The sequence below is a fragment of the Ambystoma mexicanum genome, chromosome 3p, assembly GCF_040938575.1.
Source record: "Ambystoma mexicanum isolate Mex_15411 chromosome 3p, UKY_AmexF1_1, whole genome shotgun sequence".
Lineage (NCBI taxonomy): Eukaryota > Metazoa > Chordata > Amphibia > Caudata > Ambystomatidae > Ambystoma > Ambystoma mexicanum.
Window position 1 is genome coordinate 777,998,522 of NC_090925.1, and position 20,201 is coordinate 778,018,722.

Sequence of the window (20,201 nt, forward strand, 5' to 3'; positions counted from 1 at the left end):
GCAAACCCGTCCTCGTCATCTCCTGTCCCTCTGGACAGTGAGGGGAAAAGGAATTACGGCATGAGGAAGAAGGTGATTTACACTGCAGCGTCGGCAATCGAGGCAGCCAACGCACTGGCGAGTTGTGGTACAAACTAGGACCGAAGCTCTCGCCCTCTTTCAGGAAGGAGAAGTGGCATCTGACCACACCATCATGGTGGCAGTAGACATTGCTGACACAGGGTTCCGGTGAATGGGGAACGGTGTCTGCCTTCGTCGGCAGGGATGGATGAAGGCCACTAACTTTGGTCAGGCGGTCCAAGCGAAGGTTCTGCTGAACATGCCCCTTGATGGGGAAAATCTGTTTGCGAAGGCCGTCGACGAGTCCCTCCAGGCCATCAAAGCGGATACGGAGACGGGCCGCTCCCTCAGCACTCTCTAGCAGCACCTTATGTCTTTTCGCTCCTCCAGGGGAAAATCGAGTCAGTGATCAAAAGAGTTCTACAGGACGTACAAACAGCCAACCCGATCCTCAACGCAGGAAACCTACAGAGGCCGCTCCCAGGTGTACAGTAGTGGAGGACAACATTGCTGTAGCCAGCAGGACAGGACGCCGGTACCCAAGCAAGCCTGAACCGGCCAAGACGTGGGGTCCCCACTCCTGCACCCCGGTGGGAAGCCAGCTGATGAGGTTTGTCAGCAAGTGGAGAAAAATCACCACTGACAGATGGGTGCTGTATGCTCTGGCTGATGGGCACACCTTGGAGTTCCAACACAGGTGTCCCCGTATTCCTCCGGTTCCCGCAGCACATTCCTCAGCTTCTGGAAGAGGTACGAGCCATGCTACGAAAAGGGGCAATAGAGCTAGTTCCCCAATGGCTCCGGGGCTCTGGAGTTTATTCCAGATACTTTCTAGTCAGAAAGAAGACGGGGCTGGATGCCCATCCTGGATCTGCGATGTCTGAACAAATACTTCAAGTCCCAGGAATTCAGGCTGGTCACATTGCAGCACGTGCTCGGCCAAATGGAAAAAGGATGCTTCTTGACATTGTTGGTCCTGGAGTACGCCTATTTCCACGTCCCCATTCACAAGAAACATCAGACATTTCTATGTTTCGTGGTGCAGGGCTAGCACTGCCAGTTAAAGGCCTGATAATTCAGCTTGAAGTCAGCCCCAAGAGTATTCACAAAGTGCCTGGGACCAGTGGCGGCCCATCTATGTCTACAGGGCATACATGTATACCTGTACCTGGACGACAAGCTGATTCGCACCCGCTCGCGGGAGCTGGCCGACGAGCACACGAAGGCGACTGTACAACTATTGATCGACATGGCATTCTCCATCACCCCTCCGAAGTCCTGCTTAACGCTATCGGAGAACGTGCTGTTCCTAGGCACCATACTCGACAGTGTCTTTCCTGCCGTCTCCCTCGGAAGAGAGGCTAGCAGCCATTCAAGGAAAAGTGCAACTGCTTTCTTCGGTGAAGACGGACATGGTGCAGGCCATCAAGTTGTTATTGGGCATGATGTTGTCCTGTATCTACCTCGTCCACCTCTGCAGATTGCAGATGCAACCCCTACAAGAATTCCTGGATGCCTGTTAGATACAGGAGTCCGGAAGTTTCATGGACAAGATCCCTCTCAGCGAGCAGTTCTGGCAGGCAATAGCCCAAGGCAGGGGATTTCAAACACCCCCTCTGCTCCCCATACCAGGAGACGGTCACCATGGATGCCTCCCTGGAAGGTTGGGGAGCGGACACTGGACGTCTGCATGCTGGAGGCCCCTGACTGCCAGAGGAGAAGGATCTGCATATCATCATCCTGGAGCTACGGACGGTGTTCTGGGCCCTCAAGTCCTTCCTATCATCTCTGAAAGGCAAGGTGGTGAGGGCCTTCACTGACAACAGCACCACCATGTTCTACATCAGGAAGCAGGGGAGAATTCTATCCCAGGCGCTCTCCAAGGAGATCCAGGACTTTTTGCACTGGGCCATCTGACAGGGGTTGTTCCTCGTCCCTCTTCAACTGGCGGGAGTCAAGAACACCATTGCACATTTCCTTAGTAGGTAATTCCGCTCCTGCCATGAGTGAGAGCTTCGTCAGGATCAGGTGGACTGCCTGTTCGCCGAATGGGGCGGACCCCAGATCGATCTGTTTGCGACGGCGGAAAACTCCAAATGCCAGAAGTTTGCCAACAGTTTCCACCAGCCGAGGAGCTTGGGGGACGCGTTCTCCTTCCTGTGGGAAGGACTGTTTCTGTACGTGTTCCCCCGTTCCATCTCTTGCTACAAGTCAACTTACTCCGACAGTGCCAAGAAATGATACTCATCGCCCTGGCGTGGCCGAGGCAGATTTGGTATCTGGATCTTCTCAGCCTGTCTGCTGTGCCTTCAGTCAAGTTGCCGGTGGTTCTGGATCTTCTCACCTGAGCGGGAGGCGTAATCCTTCATCACAACCCAGGATCGCTGAACCGGACGGCTTGGCACCTGCAGCCTTAGAGTTTGGAAGTTATGAGCGGCCAACAGAAGGCAGGGAGGTTCTCGCCAAGGCCAGGGCGTCATCAACCTTAAAGTGCTACGGCCATAAGTGGAAGCATTTTGCTACGTGGTGCCAGTCGCAGAAGATTACCCCTCTGAGGGTCACGGCTCCACAGATGCTTCCATACTTGCTATCCTTGGCAAAGGCTGATCTGGTGCACGCCTCCAGCAAGGTTCATCTGGCGGCTATCTCCCACTACACCAGGTCCCCAGGAAGATCCTTGCTCTGGTCCCACAGACTTATCAAGGAGTTTCTCAAAGAACTGAATTTGGTTCCGACGGAATTCATGGGGCCTTCCATTCGAGCCTATGCATCAGGCCGCACTCAGGTTTCTCTTGTGGTTGACGCCTTTCCTTGTGGCCATCACCTCTGCCAGACACGTAGGTGAGATCCAGGCTCTTGGCCCCAAGCCAGCCACTCCGTCTAAATCGTCGAGGTTGAAAGCGCCTTCGGGAGTCACACCTACCAGGCATAAGTCACCGTAAGGCCGAGGCCCACGATGCCCATCAGTCATCCGAGCATCCCTCAGCGCTGAAAGAACATTCGCCATCGAAAGCTTTGGCTTTGTAACCTATTCTCAAGCCCTCTGCGACAACAGTCAGCGATGGTTCATTTGTGCTGCTGTCGATCAGGTTTCTTTGACTCGATGCAATCCATATTTGGCGTAGATGATTCCAATGGTCCAGTCGACCCCGTTTACATGGGAGCTGGCGGCATCGACAATTTCGACGTCCTGGCAGATTTATTGGTCCTAGCTCAGGGTCTACAAGACACCAGTGGTGTGGATACTTCCCCAGACCTTGAGTTACAACAAAATCAGACCTATAACCATGCTAATATCAAGTTGAGGGATCTGGTTCACAGGAATGTTGACACCCTTGGGTTGAAGGTCTCCACCACACCTCTTCAGCGATATGAGCTCACTGACATTTTGAACGAGCATCCCACAGTTGGACATAACATGCCATTCAACCCAGCCATTGCGGACCCTTTAGCCTCCTTATGTCAGCACCCTTGTACTATTCCCCCTGTGAATGACATTTACAGGGACGTATGGGCTAGCAAGAGGAGACCCTTTTTCCTCGTCACAGACCCTTCCCCGGAAGGGTTGGTTATACACGCTGCCACTATTTCCACCAGACCTACGGCATCCTACGGACAGATAGGGAAAGAAATTGTACGCATTGGCCAGAAAGGTGTTCACCTCTGGCAGCATGGCGCTCAAAGCCACAAACATAGCCTGTGGATTTGCCAAGTACTTTTGGCTTATGTAAGGCTGTGGAACATGCTGCAGAATACGTCCCTGAGGGTGCCATGCGGGACAGATTTTTACAGCTGGCGGAGGATGGGAAGGGGGTAGCCAATCAGTCATTGCAAAACGGCCTGAACGTAGCGGACTGCATTGGCAGAGAAATGGGTTCAGCAGTAGTAATGAGACGCCAAGCCTATCTAAAAACCTCTGACTTCTCTATTCGAATTTTCAGAACAGGCTGCTGGACATGCCTTTAGAAGGTGACATGCTTTTCGGTCAGAAAGCTGACGAATCCTTGGAGGAATTTAAGGAATCCAAGTTGGCACCTAAATCATTGGGCCTGGTGGCGCAGCCGGCCAAGCCTGCCTTCAGCTTTTCCTACAGGGGGCAGAGGCTATAGACATTACGTACCCTGTGGCAGGAAGATGCAGCTGCCGCAAGCCAGGCAAGGGCAGAGGCGCTTCTCGCGTCCCGCAAGGGGCAGGGAGGCCTCTAGAGGCCAGTAAGCAGCAACAGAGGCAGGGACACCCGCACCTTCTAAGCTGCTTTGATTTCCCCATCCCACGATGCACCGGTTGGTTGGCAGGGCATTGGCCCCAGTGGCAGGAAATGATTCGGTGGGGTTATTGTTTACATTTTCTAAAGAGGTCTCCAGACAGACCTCCACCTCCCCCAATCCAACTGGGACAGAAGCTCCAGGAAGAACTGAGGGCCCTGTGGTCGAAGGGTGCCAAGGAAGAGCTACCTCCCGATCAGAGAGGGTCGGGTTGGTATTCCTAGTATTTTCTGGTGCCTAAGAAGGTAGGAGATCTCCGTCCCTTCCTGGACCTCAGGGCCTTGAACAAGTTCCTGAGAAAAGACAAATTCAGGATGGTGACGTTGAGAGAGATTCTCCACGCTCTCAAAATTCAAGACAGGCTAGTGTCGATATACTTACAGGACGCTTATTTCCATGTGTCGATACACCAGAAGGCTTTCTGGGGCCTGGGTCCAAAATACCTTCAGCTATCCCTCCAGAAATACCTCCTCTCCCGAGCTCTTCGCTCCTCTACCTCTAACTCCCTCAGAGTCAGTCGTTTTCCAAAGAAATGAGCTGGGGTAGATCTCTGTCTTCAGCTAAGGCCTCCCTATGGAATAGCCTGCCTGCCAATCTAAAATTTGAGGAGAACCATCTCCGGTCCGGAAGCACCTCAAGACCTTCCTCTTTGCTTCTACCTTCACCCCCCTCTCCCCTGCGGATCTGCTCCCTCTTGGCACTGTGCACCTGGCCACCCTCTGTCTCCTGGGCCCAGGTACCTGCTCACCCTGCCACCCTCCTGCACTGCCTCCTGGGACACCCCTTGCACTGGGGATTGTATCTATACCCATACAGGCCCCCACACCCCCATTTTCTTCTTTTTCTGCACTTATCAGACTTACCCAGTCTGCTGCCTTAAACACAGCACTTGCCACTTGCTGGCTGCACTACAACTGTTTATTGCCTCTATTATCTATTTATTTTTATTTATTGTTATTTATCTGTGTCTCCTCTGCTCCGCACTCTCCACTCTCCCCCTTCCATGTACGAATTCTCAATGTCACTGGGCCTAGTAAGATCGTTGTTGTGTTCACCCCTGTTCCCCTCCGTTGCCTTTTCACGCTCTGAAACACTTGTGTATGAGCGCGATACAAATAAAATATCATATCATATATCACAGGAAGTTCTTAAGGTTCCTCATAGGGAACATGCACTATCAGTTCAAAGTGCTTCCCTTTGAGTTGACCTCTGCGCCAATGGTGTTCACCAAGCTCATGGCGGTAGTGGTGGCTCACCTCAGGAGATTCAGGGTCCATGTATTTCCATATCTGGACAACTGGCTAATCCGAGGGAAGTCGGCAGGGAGGGTTTCGTCTCATCTAGAGGACACCTGCCTTCTATTGTGCAGGCATACCACTGTACTGCCTCAACTTGAAGTCCCATTTGACACCAGTTCAGCGGCTCCAGTTCACCGGAGTAGTCCTAGACACCTGAGTTGGGAACGCTTTTCCTCCAGAGGAGTCAACAACATAGCCCAGATGGTGCATTTGTTTCAGAACCACGCCACCCTGCCAGTGGCTTCTTTCCTCCTCGTCTTGGGTCTAATGGCATCCTGTATTTTTCTAGTGCCAGAGGCCTGGCTGCATATGAGATCCCTCCAGTGGCTCCTCAGGGTCAGTGGTCTCAGTATCTGGGAGCACACACAAATCGCCTTTTAGTGTCCAGCCAGGTAGTCCGTGAACTCGGCTGGTGGAACACGCGCAGCACTCTTTTGGCGGGCGAACCCTTCTGGCCTCCTTCAACCCAGGACCCAGTGGTCACGGATGCGTCCCTGAAGGGTTGGGACGCCCACTGTCAGGATTTGCAGTTGAGAGGCCTCTGGTCTCCATCAGAGCCAGGTGGCACATAAACAGGCTGGAGTTGCGGGCCATCAGGTTAGCCCTGAGGGATTTCGCCCCGTCTCTCAGAGGGAAGCATGTCCTCATCCTGACGGACAACACAGTGGCCATCCACTACAGTGGCCATCCACTACTTCAACAAGCAGGGTGGTGTGCAATCCCGGCCACTCTGCACACAGGCAATTCAGCTGTGGTTCTGGTTACGAGAGAACCAAATCTCGGTCTTGGCAGTTCATCTGGCGGGGGCAGAGAACACCTGGTCTCACACGAGTGGGAAGTGTGCCAGGACGTCCTAGAGGAGGTCTTCACTCTCAGGGGTACCCCAGCAGTGGATCTGTTCGCCACGAGGTCCCACATGAAGTGCAAACAGTTTTTCTCAAGAGAATTCCCAGCAAACAGTGAACTGGGGGATGTGCTTCTGGTGGACTGGATGTTAACTCTCCACTACGCCTCCCCAATTCCCGTCATTCCGTGGCGTTCTCAGGATGTTGAAGAGATTCTGAGCGACCATGATCTTGATCGTCCCGGATTGGGCGAGGAGAATGTGGTACTCTGATCTCCTGGATCTGACCGTCTGTCCACGTCACCGGTTGCCTCTGCGTCTGGATCTCCTGACCCGGTCGGAGGGTTGAGTGCTCCACCCGACCCTGGATTCCTTCATCCTACATGCGTGGCTCTTGAGAGGATGAGGTATGATGACTAGGACCTCTCAGAGGAGGTACTTGAGGTGTTGCTGGCTGCACGCAGACCTTCTACAAGCTCTCTGTATGTGTACAGGTGGAGAACATTTGAGTTGTGGTGCAGGGAACACGAGACTGATGCTATCTTTTGCCCCACCACCACAGTGATGGAGTTCCTTCTGTCACTGGCCTCTTCAGGCCTTCGGGTTGCCACAGTCAAGGGTTATTTGGCAGCCCTGTCTGTGTTGAAGAGGTCCCCAGACCAAGGTTCTTTTTTACTATTCTGGTCATGACCCAGTTCCTGAATGGCCTTCTTTACAAGTTTCCGCCAATCCGTTTGTTGTACCAGATTGGGATCTTAATCTGGTTTTGACCTACTTGATGGCGGCTCTGTTTGAGCCTTTGCACTCATGTTCTTTGCGGCTGTTATCCCTTAAGACAACCTTCTTGGTTGCGATCACATCTGCCAGGAGGGTTAGCGAGCTGCAAGCCTTGTGCTGCAAACCTCCTTTTCTGAAGTTCTTTTGTGAGAAAGTCTCTCTCAAAGTCAGGCCCGATTCCTTCCTAGGGTGGTTTCAGAGTTCCAACTGTCCCAGTCTATTGATTTACCTGTGTTTTACCCACCTCCACATCCCCTGAAAGAGGATGAGCGGTTCCATTGCCTTGATCCCAAGAGAGCATTCAGTTTCTACGTTGCTCACACATCCGAGTTTCGGAAGTCAGACCATTTATTTGTGGCCCATTCCTTATCTAGAAAATGTCTTGCCATCACGAAACAACCCCTTTCACGTAGGATTATTTTGTGCATATCCGAATGTTACCAATCAGCAGGCAGGGAGCTTCCAGCAGGCATCAGGGCCCACTAAACCAGGGGGGGGTGCAGCCTCTACAGCCCTCCAGAGAGGGGTTCCTGTTAGGGATATTTGCCGGGCAGCCACTTGGTCATCCTTGCATACATTCACCAAGCACTATGCCTTGGTTGTTGCACGGGGAGCTGATGCATGGTTTGGTAGGGCGGTTCTTCAGAATCTACTTGTTTAAAACTTCTGCCCTCCTCCATTAGTCTAACTGCTTGAGGAGTCTATCAAGATGAGGAATCTACGGGAGAAAGCGATCCACTCAAGGAGAAATTACTCACCGTAATGATCTTTCTATGGATTCTTCTCCCGCAGATTCCTCATCGACCCTCCCATCCATCCCTCCTCAGAAAGTTCTGTGACTTGTCAATTATGTCCAAACGAGAAGACCTCTGGTGATGACTCTTGGACGACCGTTGCCATCTTATTTTCTTTTTTAAAGAAGTTTTTTCACTCATTTTTGCTGGGATGTATCCTTGTTAAAGTATTTTATCTGCTATTTTATCCGCTGATAGCCTCCTCTTGTGGTTTTTCCTTCTACAGCATTCAAGCATGGGGGAAAAAATGGAGGAAACTAATGGGGCATAGTGGCGTGCTATACGACACCTGACGTCACTTCTGGAGCTGACGATAGAGAGCTGAGCAAGACGGATCAACGGCTGAGTCGAGATCCACTATGCCCCCTTCTCAGAAAGTTTCTGAACAGCAGAGCTGGATGATGGATATCTATCAAGATGAGCAATCTGCGGGAGAGGAATCCATAGAAAGATCATTACAGTGAGTCATTTCTCCTACTTTTTATTGTTTCCAGCAAAATTCCCTAGAAATTGGAAGTAGGAGTGTATAGGTACAGTAATTATTGAAAAACATGGCCATCGTTCATGAGTCATACTTGTGAGCAGGAGTCAAATCTGTTGGCAAATGATGGGTGGGCACATGAGGTCTGGGGAATGAACCGCAAGCCAGTGTTTACCCAGTACGTGCCCGAGTCCCGGTGACTGAGGGAACCAAGCAGATGGAACCGGAGGAGATGAGAGAGAAGTGAAGCCGCACACGTGGGAGAGCCATGGTGGAAACTGGTTGTGTCTATTTCAGGGTCGCCTCATTGGAAATTTGGCATGTGGAGCTGTAGGCTGCCCACTGAACCTCACAGCACTAACAGTGGAGGTGGGTCAGAACGTAAATCTCAATCTCTCAGCGTGCATCACAAACCCAAACAGGTCTTCCTGCAGATGCCATTAGGGTAAGAGTATAAAAGGACTGTGGGGAGTGTTGAGAGACAGTGACTGAGTGGAGGTTGAGCAGAAGAGAGAGTGAGTAGGAGGAAAGCAGTGAGAGAATGGAGAGACAGTAGTGGGCATGCAAGACCAGGAGGGAAGAGTTAGTGGAGGAGGGAGCAAAGTTGACAATCTGAGCCAGAGGAAGGAGGAAAGGGGCAGATGGTTCTTTTGATGAGCAATAAGGTCCAGAGAGAAAGCTAATAGGACCACAAGGCTACAAGGTGAGAAGCAAAGCGAGTGGGAGGGCCAAGTTGTGGAGAAGCTCGGATAATGGGCATAGTTCACAAGAGAGACCTGTGGAGCTGGAGCCAGCTACAGTTAAGGCCAAAACCTAATGACCCACGAAAGGTGAACAGCTTAATATCAGAGACAGGCTAGCCGGGAGCCATAATCCGGATCTGGTAGGATTGGTGATCCTAGCAACAATACAGAACACTTGCCTGCACCAGACAAAGCGGAGAAGAATTTTAGTACATCATCATGTTTGATAGGGATGAGGGGACTAGAACAATGACAACCTAAAAATCCACATGGTGCTAACAGGGAAGAAGTCAACAGTCACTGTCCGCTTTTAGGAACCAGTGCTTTAGAACGGTCCGATAAAGTTGGGTCCTAACAGCTGCAGATTTACCCAAGGAACTTTTAGGGACTTTTTCTGGCTTCAGAGATCACCTACTCTTATCATGAGCTATTGGTTAATCTTGCCTAAGACCTGGAAACATCCCTTGCACCGATTTAGTTCTCTTTGCACCCTAACCCTGTTTGGTTTTACCGTTAATCCCATACCAGTGTTTTGATGACAATGAATCCTTTTGTTTTAGTACTCATTTCTATCTCAAGCACTTTGTTGATTCCTCACTATATTACAAGCAGGCAAAGTGAAATGATGTGAACATTGTCCGTTTATAGACCAGGATTACATAATTTAGAACAATTTCTTCTGAAAAAGCCGTGCTGCCCGAACCTTACGTTAAAATGAGGACTATTTCTATTCATTGTCTTAGAAATAGTATGATTTTAAAATTAAAGAACACAAATCTAAAATTCATGATGCTGAATCTGTGGCCACTATTGTGGTTTTGTGTGGTCATTGGGATCGATGCCAACATCTATTTAAGAACGATCTTGGATGCATTTACTTTAAATATAATTTTGCTTGCCCAGATTAGTGGCACTAGGTGATGGGTTTGTGCTCACTCTGGAAAAATCATTTGTGTTCAACAAACATTGATGGGTTCCAATTCATTGACCTGTGATACAGTGGCAGGTGAAGGCTGAGACTCTGTTCTATGGTTTGTTAATTAAATCATGCATGAAATGTTAATTTGCTACTTTTCATGTTGCCCTCTGTTTTAGGTGGACACTTTCCTGATGATCAGCCATGAGCAATCTGCCGATTCCTTCTTTATGTCTGCTTTACAGCTGTACCGGCGCCAGGTCAATGCAGAGGCCCTGTTCATCAGTTTGCAGCCACAGCAAACAAAAGGGTGAGGTATTGTGTATCAGAAAGACAAATTGTTTACTGTGCTGTCTGTCTGATAGGTTTAGACTGTGAGCCCTTCTATGTGAATTTCAAGAAAATATGTTTGCCTGGCATTTCGGTGCTGGACTGCCCGTGTGGGCGGGACAAAGACTGATACGCAAATGGATATTCCTCCTTTGTGAAAAGTACAGTGAACAAAATGCGATTGCCTGCGGACTCTCAAAGTGGGTAAACTCCACTGAACAGGTTATCATGCCATGTTCTTTCTAAAGAGGGGCGCCTGCTACCTTTTTGTATCTTTGCAAGGAACTTGGGGTTGGTCACCGTAAGTTACCTGGGGGAACCCAGACGTGGACCCCTTGCTCTCTGTGCTCAAAGAAGCACCGCTCCACCTCACTGATAAAGCCCAACAAGGCTGAAACACGTGTCCTGGGTTGCTGTTGGTACTCTTGTTCAAAAGAGGTTTGCCTGGCATTTCGGTGCTGGTCTGCCCTTGTGGATGGGACAAAAACTGTTATGCAACTGGATATTCCTCCTTTGTGAAAAGTACAGTGAGAAAAAAGCAATGGCTGCGGACTCTCAAAGTGGGTAAAAACCACTGAACAGGTTATCGTGCCATGTTCTTTCTAGAAAGGGGCACCTGCTACCTTTTTTGTATCTTTGCAAGAAAATATGTAACCTGTGCTGCATGGCAAGTACAATTCACAACCAATATTTCATAAGTGTTAGACATAGGGCCTCATTACACGGATGGCGGTGGACCAAGGTGCTATTAGCACCTTGGTCCATGCCGGTAAAATACCGGCACCGCCTTGGTGGAAAGGGGAATTACCGCCCTATTCCAAGGTTGGTGGGGTGGTAATTCCCCCTTCCCCCATTGCCCTTCCCCATTCCCATTTTTGCCCCATAGGGCATAATGGGAATGGGGAAGGTGCTAATTACGGCACCGCGAATTGCGGTACCGTAATCAGCTCCCTGGTCCCTTTGCGGGTCGGTTTTTAACGTCCCGGAAAAAAGCAGGCATTAAATTCCCCAACCCGCAAAGGGACCTCGTAGTAAGGCGGTAAGGGTTTACCGGTACCGGTAAAATACCGGTACCAGTAAACCCTTACCGCCTACCGTGTAATGAGGCCCATAGTGTAACTCGGAGCCTTCATTCCATAAAAAATGTAGGGCCAATTGTGACTGCAAATGCACAGTGTGGGACTAATAAGAGATGATTCGTTTTCGCTGAAAGTTGGTGGAGCCAAATGGCCAAAAAGCTTCCAGTGTAGTGTACACTTTTGGATTTGGTAAAGCACTAGTTTGGTTTGCCGCTCTATTCCTATAGAGGATTCATCCAATCAGGATTTGCATGACCCCTACATGAGTGCCAGGCACACCTTGAATGGATGCATATTCCTCAATCTATACATAACACTACCTCTGGCCCCTCTTAACCCTGCAAGCCCCCATACCTAGAAAACAATGCACATTTAAAGGAAACAATCAGGGTTTCCCCACACGTTTTGCCTACATAAAACATTGTTTAGAGGGAAAATCTGGATGTGTGCAGGTTGTCTGTTTTTTGGGCTAATTTTGGCTTGTCTTCACCGTGCCTCCATTTGCAGATAAGATATCAAAAATTACTCTTGCCGTGTACGCGGGGAATAGGTAAAGACATGGGGTTAGTTTTGTGAGAAGGTGCGGGGAATGGGGAGGTTCAGAGGAAAGGGGTGGGGTAGGTATATTGGCCTTTAAATTGAGTGAGCTGCCCTACAGCATCAAAACTTCCAGGGATTTCAATTTTGGGATTCCCTGCTTCATGGGATCATTGCCCTCTACCCTTCCACATCAAGCCAAGGTCTGCCTCAGCATAGACAGCACAACTCATCTGAGCATAATTGTATGTATGCATGGGATTTATAAAGCATGAACCTAGCTGGAAAGCAATAAACTGGTGTACAAAGTGGACACACCAAGCGGTTATATGTAGGGTGCATTGGTAGCAGAGGACCTGGAGTGGTAGGGAGATCAGGGTAGCGGGGACCTCCAAAAGGGGAGAGGTAGGACTGATTGGCGCGATCTGCGAGATATTCTTTGAAGAGTAGGGTCTTCAGGTCCTTCCTGAAATACAATGGAGTGGGTGAATCCTATCTGCATTGGTAACCTGTTCCAGAGGCAGAGTGCATAGAAGGAAAAGGACTGTTCTCGTTTTTTTCCCCCTCTTGGAGTTCTATATGTTTAGATTAACTGAAGTCCTTGTGAATCTTTCTGTAGCATCTCGCTCCTATGGTTATCCATATAAACAGATGCTTGCTGTGGGGATATCTGTTCATGCTGCAGGTCACATGTTCAACTCACAGAAGGGCAAACTGAGTTGTTCATCCTTATGAGGTTGATAAATTGTGTATTTTTAAGACCTCCACCAAAACCTGTGCTGTAAACCAGTGTATCACGAGGTGTATAACAAAACAAACGATCATCAGTTGTTTATTTTTACCAGGTCCATGCAGTTAGGCGATAGGGCCATGTTTGTAATGGAACAGAGAGGCGTTCACAGCGGTATGTTGTGACGGGGCCAGTAACCTCGCCTTGTCAAGAGTGGATGAGATCCCCTCTTAGCCGGGGTGCTAGGCCTATCGGGTAGAAATCCAGAGCCAATGCTACCCTAAGGTAGATGGTGGAAGTTGAGAGGGCCCCAATTCCTGTCTCCTTCCCCCAGCGCCAGCATGTATCTAGGTAGTCCACCTCTGTCTCCAACCATGCCTCCACAACAGAATGTTTTTCCGTGTTCTTTGATTTCACCCAAGGATATCCGAATCCCAAGAGGAACCAGCAAGTAGCACCCGTTGGGAAATAATATTACACCACCAGACACCAACCGTCTGAAGACCAAGACTCGACCATTAAGAGCAAACCATGCAAGATTAGACAGGAGAGCCGCAACAGCTTAGGTGCATGGCGGCCGTGAAGCTGTGTCATTACCATGCAGATACAGCAAGTTCAATGAGCCGCAGAGAGCAAAACAGACTGCCTTGTACTAATTCAGGACATACAGCCCCATCCAACACTCAGACTTACCTGCGGGGTCCAAAGAACTAAGTCCCCGAACACGAACTCAGTCCTCAACCTTCAGGGTCGCCATTACTGTCCAGCTGTAGATCCGTACATAGGAAGTGGGCAGTGCTTAGCCCCCATTTTTGTATTTGACTGCAGACAACACTTATTGGGAGGGGAAGACAGGGCCAGATTAGCCAGGGACAGATGTCAATCCAGACAGGAATGGGATAAAATACCCTCAAAGGAAGTGTGGGTTATTCGTTGAGGACAGAGGCGGAGGAGGTGGATGACCAGTAGACCAGCAAGGAAGGAGGAAAGAGGGTGCGGTGTGGAGATGACCTCTGGAGTAGGTGAGGTATTGGCTGATGAGCGAAAGTGGTACTGCAGTGTGAAACTGTGTGTTAGTGTGGTGAGTGTGGTTAGAAGAGTCGGTGTAAGGAGTTATTGTGAAGTGCATGATACTTGGTGTAAGGAGGTATAAGAAGGATGGTTGCGCAGTAGTGGTTGGATGGAGGAGGCAGTGGTACTGTGGAGGTGATAGTAGCAGATGGAGAAAGGTGGGAGAAGTAACATCACAAGGGTAGTGGTGAGGTCAAAAGGAGTGAAGCTTTGGAGGAACAGAAGACAAGAGAGGAGTGAGGAGAAGTGGGTAGAGCCGAGGAAGGGGAGTAGAAGAAAAAGCAGAAGAGGGAGATGTGAGGGTGCTAGTAGGAGGATTGAATCCATCAGGGTGTCTGTAAGGCACACTACCCAAATTCCACTAGAACAAAGTTCATCCCTCCTATCTAGATGTGAAACTCAGGCCTCCAATACGTGCTCTGTAGGCATTCCTCCTGTTTAGATCATTGTACCATAGTCAATCAAAACAGTTCATAATAACAGGCAGATCGCCCCCCAAATTGTCTGACTTTTATCGGGCACCCTATGTGCCGATAAACCAGTTAATCAAGTTTCAATTGTCTTTTCCATTCCCTTCCCCACTTTAATAGCCCTCTATTCTTCTGTGCAAGCATTGTTGCCAACCTGATGACAGGTTTCAGACCTACAGGATTGTCCTCTATATTCCATATCCTGAGTAAAAGCAGCCTGGGCTTAATCGATATCCTTGCACCTGTCACCTCAGTAAGGTAAGTTGCAATATTGTTCCAATAGATCTTCACATCCGATATAAGGAACCAACCCCTACTTTGGATCTGAGGCAGTAATGATCTGCCCCTTTCCCATTTTAAACCATTTGTCTCTGGAATAATATGCTCTGTGTAGATATTTTATCTGGACTAGCATGAAGCTAGAGCTAAAAGCAACCACCCTGTGTTTTTCAGTCGCATCCCTTTATTCCTCATCTGAGATAGGACCCAGATCGCTAACCCATTGAACTCTCTGCTTAGCTAGTGGAACCGTTGCAAAAGCTCTGACTGCCCTGTAAATTGTGGAGACCGGTTTGGTCACAATCCTTGATTCCGTAAGGTTCCTCTCAGTGGGTGGGTGTTCCGATAGATCAAAATCCCTCTGAAGATGGTCTTCAAAGGCATGTCTCAGTTTTAAGTAATTATAAACATCTGTATGTGACCTGTCAAACTGACCTTGCAGCTCAGCTAAGCATTTGCACGTTTTATTCCAAATCATATCCCTCCTACACAAAATCCCTTTGTCCCTAATTCCTGAAGCCCTGAAATGTGCTGGCCTCCTGAGTCTTCCCTCCCACAACAGGGTTTGCATAGTGACCTAGAGATCACGCCATTCTTTTTTTCCCGTTCTACACAGCAGTCCTGCCCTTGTGACTGCAGGGATTCTAGTCACATTTCTGTCAGAATAAAGTATTAGTTCCAGTTGCATTTGCCCCATCAGGCCCAGCTCAAGATTCACCAATGGCTCATTCATTCCCCTGCATATCCAATTGGTCACTACCGTTATATGCTCGGTTTTGGGCAATGGAACACCTCTCTCCCTACACACATTCGTGCGTTTTTTAAAGGCAATCCTAGGAACCCTGTTCTGCCAAAGTATTTTTTGCAAGACTGACTTAATTTTCGGAAAAAATGTTCCCTGGAACTTTACAAGGAGCATTTGGAAGTATATACAAGAATCTGGGGAGACTCACCATTTTTAATAGCATACTTCTCATTAGCCGAGATAATGGAATCGTGGCACAATATTTAACATCAGATTCAAAAGCGCTCAAGATAGGGGGCGATATTGCATTAAAAAAAATAATTGGGGATAGATTTACATATACTAGAACAATCCACATTCAACCCTAAAAGGGCGATTCAGTGGTATTGCAGCCTCTCCTCCTTTAACCAAGAATAAGACGGCTTTCTGCCAATTCATTTTAGCCCAGGGCGTTAACCATATTCCCAGATTGTCGCCATCAACCTCTGTCCTGAGGAGGAAAGATTACCCAAGTATATCAAATGGTCACTGCATAGTGGGAAATCTTATCAACACTGCTCCAAGTCCATATAGAGCTGTTTATCTGGGAATAATCATGAAACTTTTTCGCTAATGGTTCCACGATCAAGGCCAGTAGGACCGGTGACAAAGAGCAGCCCTGTTGAGTCCTTCTGTCCATCGAGCATCATCTTGAGACCTGTCTATTCACACTGACCCCAGCTCGTCGTTCAGTTTAGCGCACATCTACCCACTTTATACATCTAGGCTCAAATTCCGTTTTCTCTATTACTGCTCTCATAAAATTCCACTCAACTGAACCTGGTTGATCGACCTGGGATATACCCAGACTGATCGGGTTGGACAAAGGTTGAATAATCACCAACAGCATATTAACCAGGGCCCTAGCCAATACTTTAATTTTGATGGTTATCAGGGAGATGGGTCTATAGGAAGCACAAGCCCTGCGTATCTTCTCCTTTTTAGAAATTACTACATTTGTGGCCTGCCCCAAATCATCAGGTATCACACCCTTAGTCTCTGACTCACAAAACATGTCAAGTATGTCGAGTAGGGTCTGGTTTTTCCGTTTTTTTCCACAGCTCAGCTGGTAATCCTTTAGGGCCTGTTACCTTCCCTGAATTAATATGATCTACTGCAGCCTCCAATTCTTTAAGGGACAATCAAACTTCTAGTGACTCTCTCTGGTGTGATAAAAGCTTACACACCTATTTATCACTCATAAAACGTTCATATTATAGATTAGAACGTTTTCTTTGCTTCCCATACAATTATCCTTAATAAGAGGGAAATACTTCTGCAATTTCCTCATGGGATCCTATTTTGGCCCATCCTTGCCCTCAAACTGATGCAACATATTTGGTTTCTTCCAACCTTTTCGTTAGCCACATGAGATTTTTACTGACTTTGCCCCCATAGACCTACATTCTGCCTTCCTGCATCCACCCTACATTTCCAACCTTCATCAAATAGTTTGTCTAAGAGATTCCCTAGACCTCTCAAGCTGCCGCTGTATGTTTGATCTTCCATCTGTGCGATGTTTACTCCAGAGAGACAAAGGGCCTCATGACTCTGGCGGTAGCCCTGCTGGTAAAACCAGCAAGGTGGCTGCCGGAGTCTTTTTTTCCAGGAATGGGCAATTACCTTGAGACCCATTGGACTCAACGGTAATAGTGAGGAGGTATGCACCAGCACCATTTATGAATAGGGGCGGTGCATCCATCAAAGTCTGTGAGCATGTGCCGTTCCGCTCGCCAGGTCAGACCTGGCAGGCTGCCAGGCACCCGCTCGCAGACTCGTAGTTTGCTGGTCCGGTAACAACGGTGCTGGTAGCTTACCGGCACCGTTGTTACCAGACCGGCAAACTTATAATGAAGTCCAATTGATTGCTCCAGTTCTCCAGTATGGGGTCTGGCAAGGATTCACATGCTGAATATTCCGTCGTCAGGCTGAGAATAATAATAATAGGAAAAACAGTTTCACTTTCACTTAAAAAGTATATTTCGAAGGGATTGTGTCCTCCGACGTATTCCTTATCTTAGATAGAAATCCTTCAGCTTTGCTGGCCTCGGAAAATTTTTTCGCCAGAGGGCGCTGCGCGTCGATGATCGCCAAGTCGATGACCCTCGACGGCCTCCGTGCCGACGTCGACGTCATCCTGCCTATAAAGGCCGCGCGCAGCGTCCGTTGCTCAGTTCCGTTTTTCCGCGCTTCGTTGTGCCTCGGAACACCGTTGCTCAGTTCTCGTCAAAGATAACGTATATAATAACTACTATTTACCTCGATATCGATGGCATCCTCCTCCGACCCGACGACCCCTCGGTCCGGTTTCAAAAAGTGCCGAGACTGCGGGAAGAAAATGTCGTTGACGGACCCTCACAGGGTCTGTTTGTGGTGTCTGGGAATCACGCACCAGAGTTCGGAGTGTGAGGAATGCCTTTCCATGACGGCGAAAGCCTTGAAGGAGCGTAGGGGGAAGCTCGAGAGAGGTAGGTCAACTTTAACTTCCTCGAAAGCTTCTTCGGTAGAGTCGAGACGTTCGTCTCCTCACCATAAAAAACACTCTCGATCTAGATCACGAAGTGGCTCCCACCACTCGTCGACATCGAGACACTCGAAGAAGAGACGTAGGAGATCCCCTTCGTCATCTTCGTCGAGTTCTCCTGAGAGAGTTCATTGCCCCACAAAACGCAGCTCGCAAGCTGAGTGGGAGGAATTCAGGAAAAAGATGCTAAGCGTCTTCGAGAAAGCGGCCTCGTCCCCCTCGAAGACAGCTGAGGGTGATACCCCGGGTAAAAAACCCAAAAAATCTAAACGCCGCGAGTCGCAGTACCCGGCGGAAAAGTCAACCCGAAAGCGCCTCGAGCCATCGGGAGATAAAGCATCATCGACGCCATCGTCGAAAACTCCTTCGAAACAGAGGTCGGCGCCATCGACGCCGTTGTCGAAGGATTCATCGGCGCATCAGTCGATCGAGTCGACGCCGACGTCGACGCCGATATCGACGCCGGTGAAGGAAAGAACCACGGCTACTCCACAGCCAACGGTTAGACAAAAGACCTCCGACTCGACGCCGAGAACGTCGACGTCGTTCTCGAGCAAGACTCCGATCCTTTCGAGTTCTTCGAGGCCTAGTACACATTTCTCGACGCTTTTCACGGCGCCTTCGAGTACTTTCACGTCGGTGTCGACGACATCGACGTTTTCAAGGCCTGTGATGATGGCTCCTTCTGCATTGGAAATGGGGTTTATACCATTCCAAAAACCAATGTATCCCCCTTTAACCTCGATTTTTGAGGAAAGGGAGGATTCAGACCAAGATATTGATTTACAGAGGACCACATCACCAGAGCCAGAGACTTTCGCCTCTGAGGAAGGAAGATTAAAAAATCTTCAGGATGCACTTCAGGAAGCTAGTGGCTTGGACACTTCTCCTGAAGCAGAATTTATCAAACCAGACCCAGGAGAACATGCGGAGACTCCATATAGAGCTCTGATGTCTAGAATCATAGAATTTATGGGTTGGTCTGCACCTTCTCCTGCCTTTCAGCAGGATGACCTCACTGACATACTGGACAAGGGCCCACAGGAGGATCCTGTGGTTCCATTTCACTCTGCTCTACAGAGAAGGATTTTGACAAACTGGGAAACGCCAGAAATTATCCCGGCAGTAAATAAAAAACTGTCAACAAAATACAGGGTGGCTAGTTCTGACCCTGAATATTTGTCAAAACACCCTACTCCTGAGAGCTTGGTTGTACAGGCTGCAACCTCATCAGGCAGCACATCTGCATACCCCACTGCTCCGCAGGATAGGGATGACAAAAAATATGATGCCATGGCTAAGAAGGTTTTTTCTGCCTGTAGCATGGCGTTAAAGTCTATTAACGCGACCTGTACGCTCGCTAGGTTCAGCCACACCCTTTGGGAGTGCGCTTCATCAGCGGCTGACTGCCTCCAAGAAGGAGAGGAAAGGGACGCATTTTTAAACATCATCAGGGATGGTAAAGATGCGATGTGCGAGACCCTACAAACTGGCCTAGATTCTGCTGACAGTATCAGCAGGGCCATGGCGGCAAGTACCACAATCCGCAGGCATGCGTGGTTGAGGAAGTCTGGTTTTGCCTCTGACGTGCAGACCAGGCTTTTGAATATGCCCTTTGACGGTTCTACCCTCTTTGGAAAGAAGGCGGATGACAGTTTGGAGAAACTGCAAACGTCCAAGGCAGCAGCCAAGTCATTGGGAGCTGCTATCCGTCAGAATACCTTTCGTCCTTCGGGATCATCGTGGAGAGGACGGTCCTTTCGTTACTATTCCTCATATGGAAGGGGCAGGGGACGACCGGCTCAAAGAGGCCAAGGAAGATTTACCCGTGGTGGACGGGGTAGGGGAAAGAAAGCCGCACCCGCAGGAGCAGGAGCCACTTTACCTTCGGCAACTGCATCAGCCGCTTCAAAACCACTCTGAGGTCTCCCCTCACAGAACACCAGTAGGGGGCAGGTTAACTCACCATCTGACGGAATGGCAGGCTATTACGTCAGATGCTTGGGCTCTGGAGACAGTAGCCCAAGGTTACTGCCTGCCCTTCCTACATATCCCTCAGAGTCATCCACCGGGGAACAACCCTTTGAAGCTTCCAGATCCGCTCCTCTTGCAGGAGGTTTTAGACCTGCTAGAGAAAGGTGCCATAGAACTGGTACCTGTAGCGGAAAGGAACAAGGGTTGGTACTCCCCCTACTTCATAATACCGAAGAAGGACGGAG

General features: G+C 49.1%; 1 protein-coding gene across 5 annotated transcripts in view; it reads left to right on the forward strand.

Moving 5' to 3' along the window:
- TEP1 (telomerase associated protein 1) overlaps positions 1 to 20,201 on the forward strand; it is a 2,409,067-nt gene that overhangs the window by 916,214 nt on the left and 1,472,652 nt on the right. For all 5 annotated transcript variants that reach the window (XM_069651741.1, XM_069651744.1, XM_069651746.1 and 2 more), the window contains one exon: positions 10,358 to 10,488. In XM_069651741.1, coding sequence (XP_069507842.1) covers positions 10,358 to 10,488 — 131 coding nt within the window. The remainder of the gene's footprint in view (positions 1 to 10,357; positions 10,489 to 20,201) is intronic.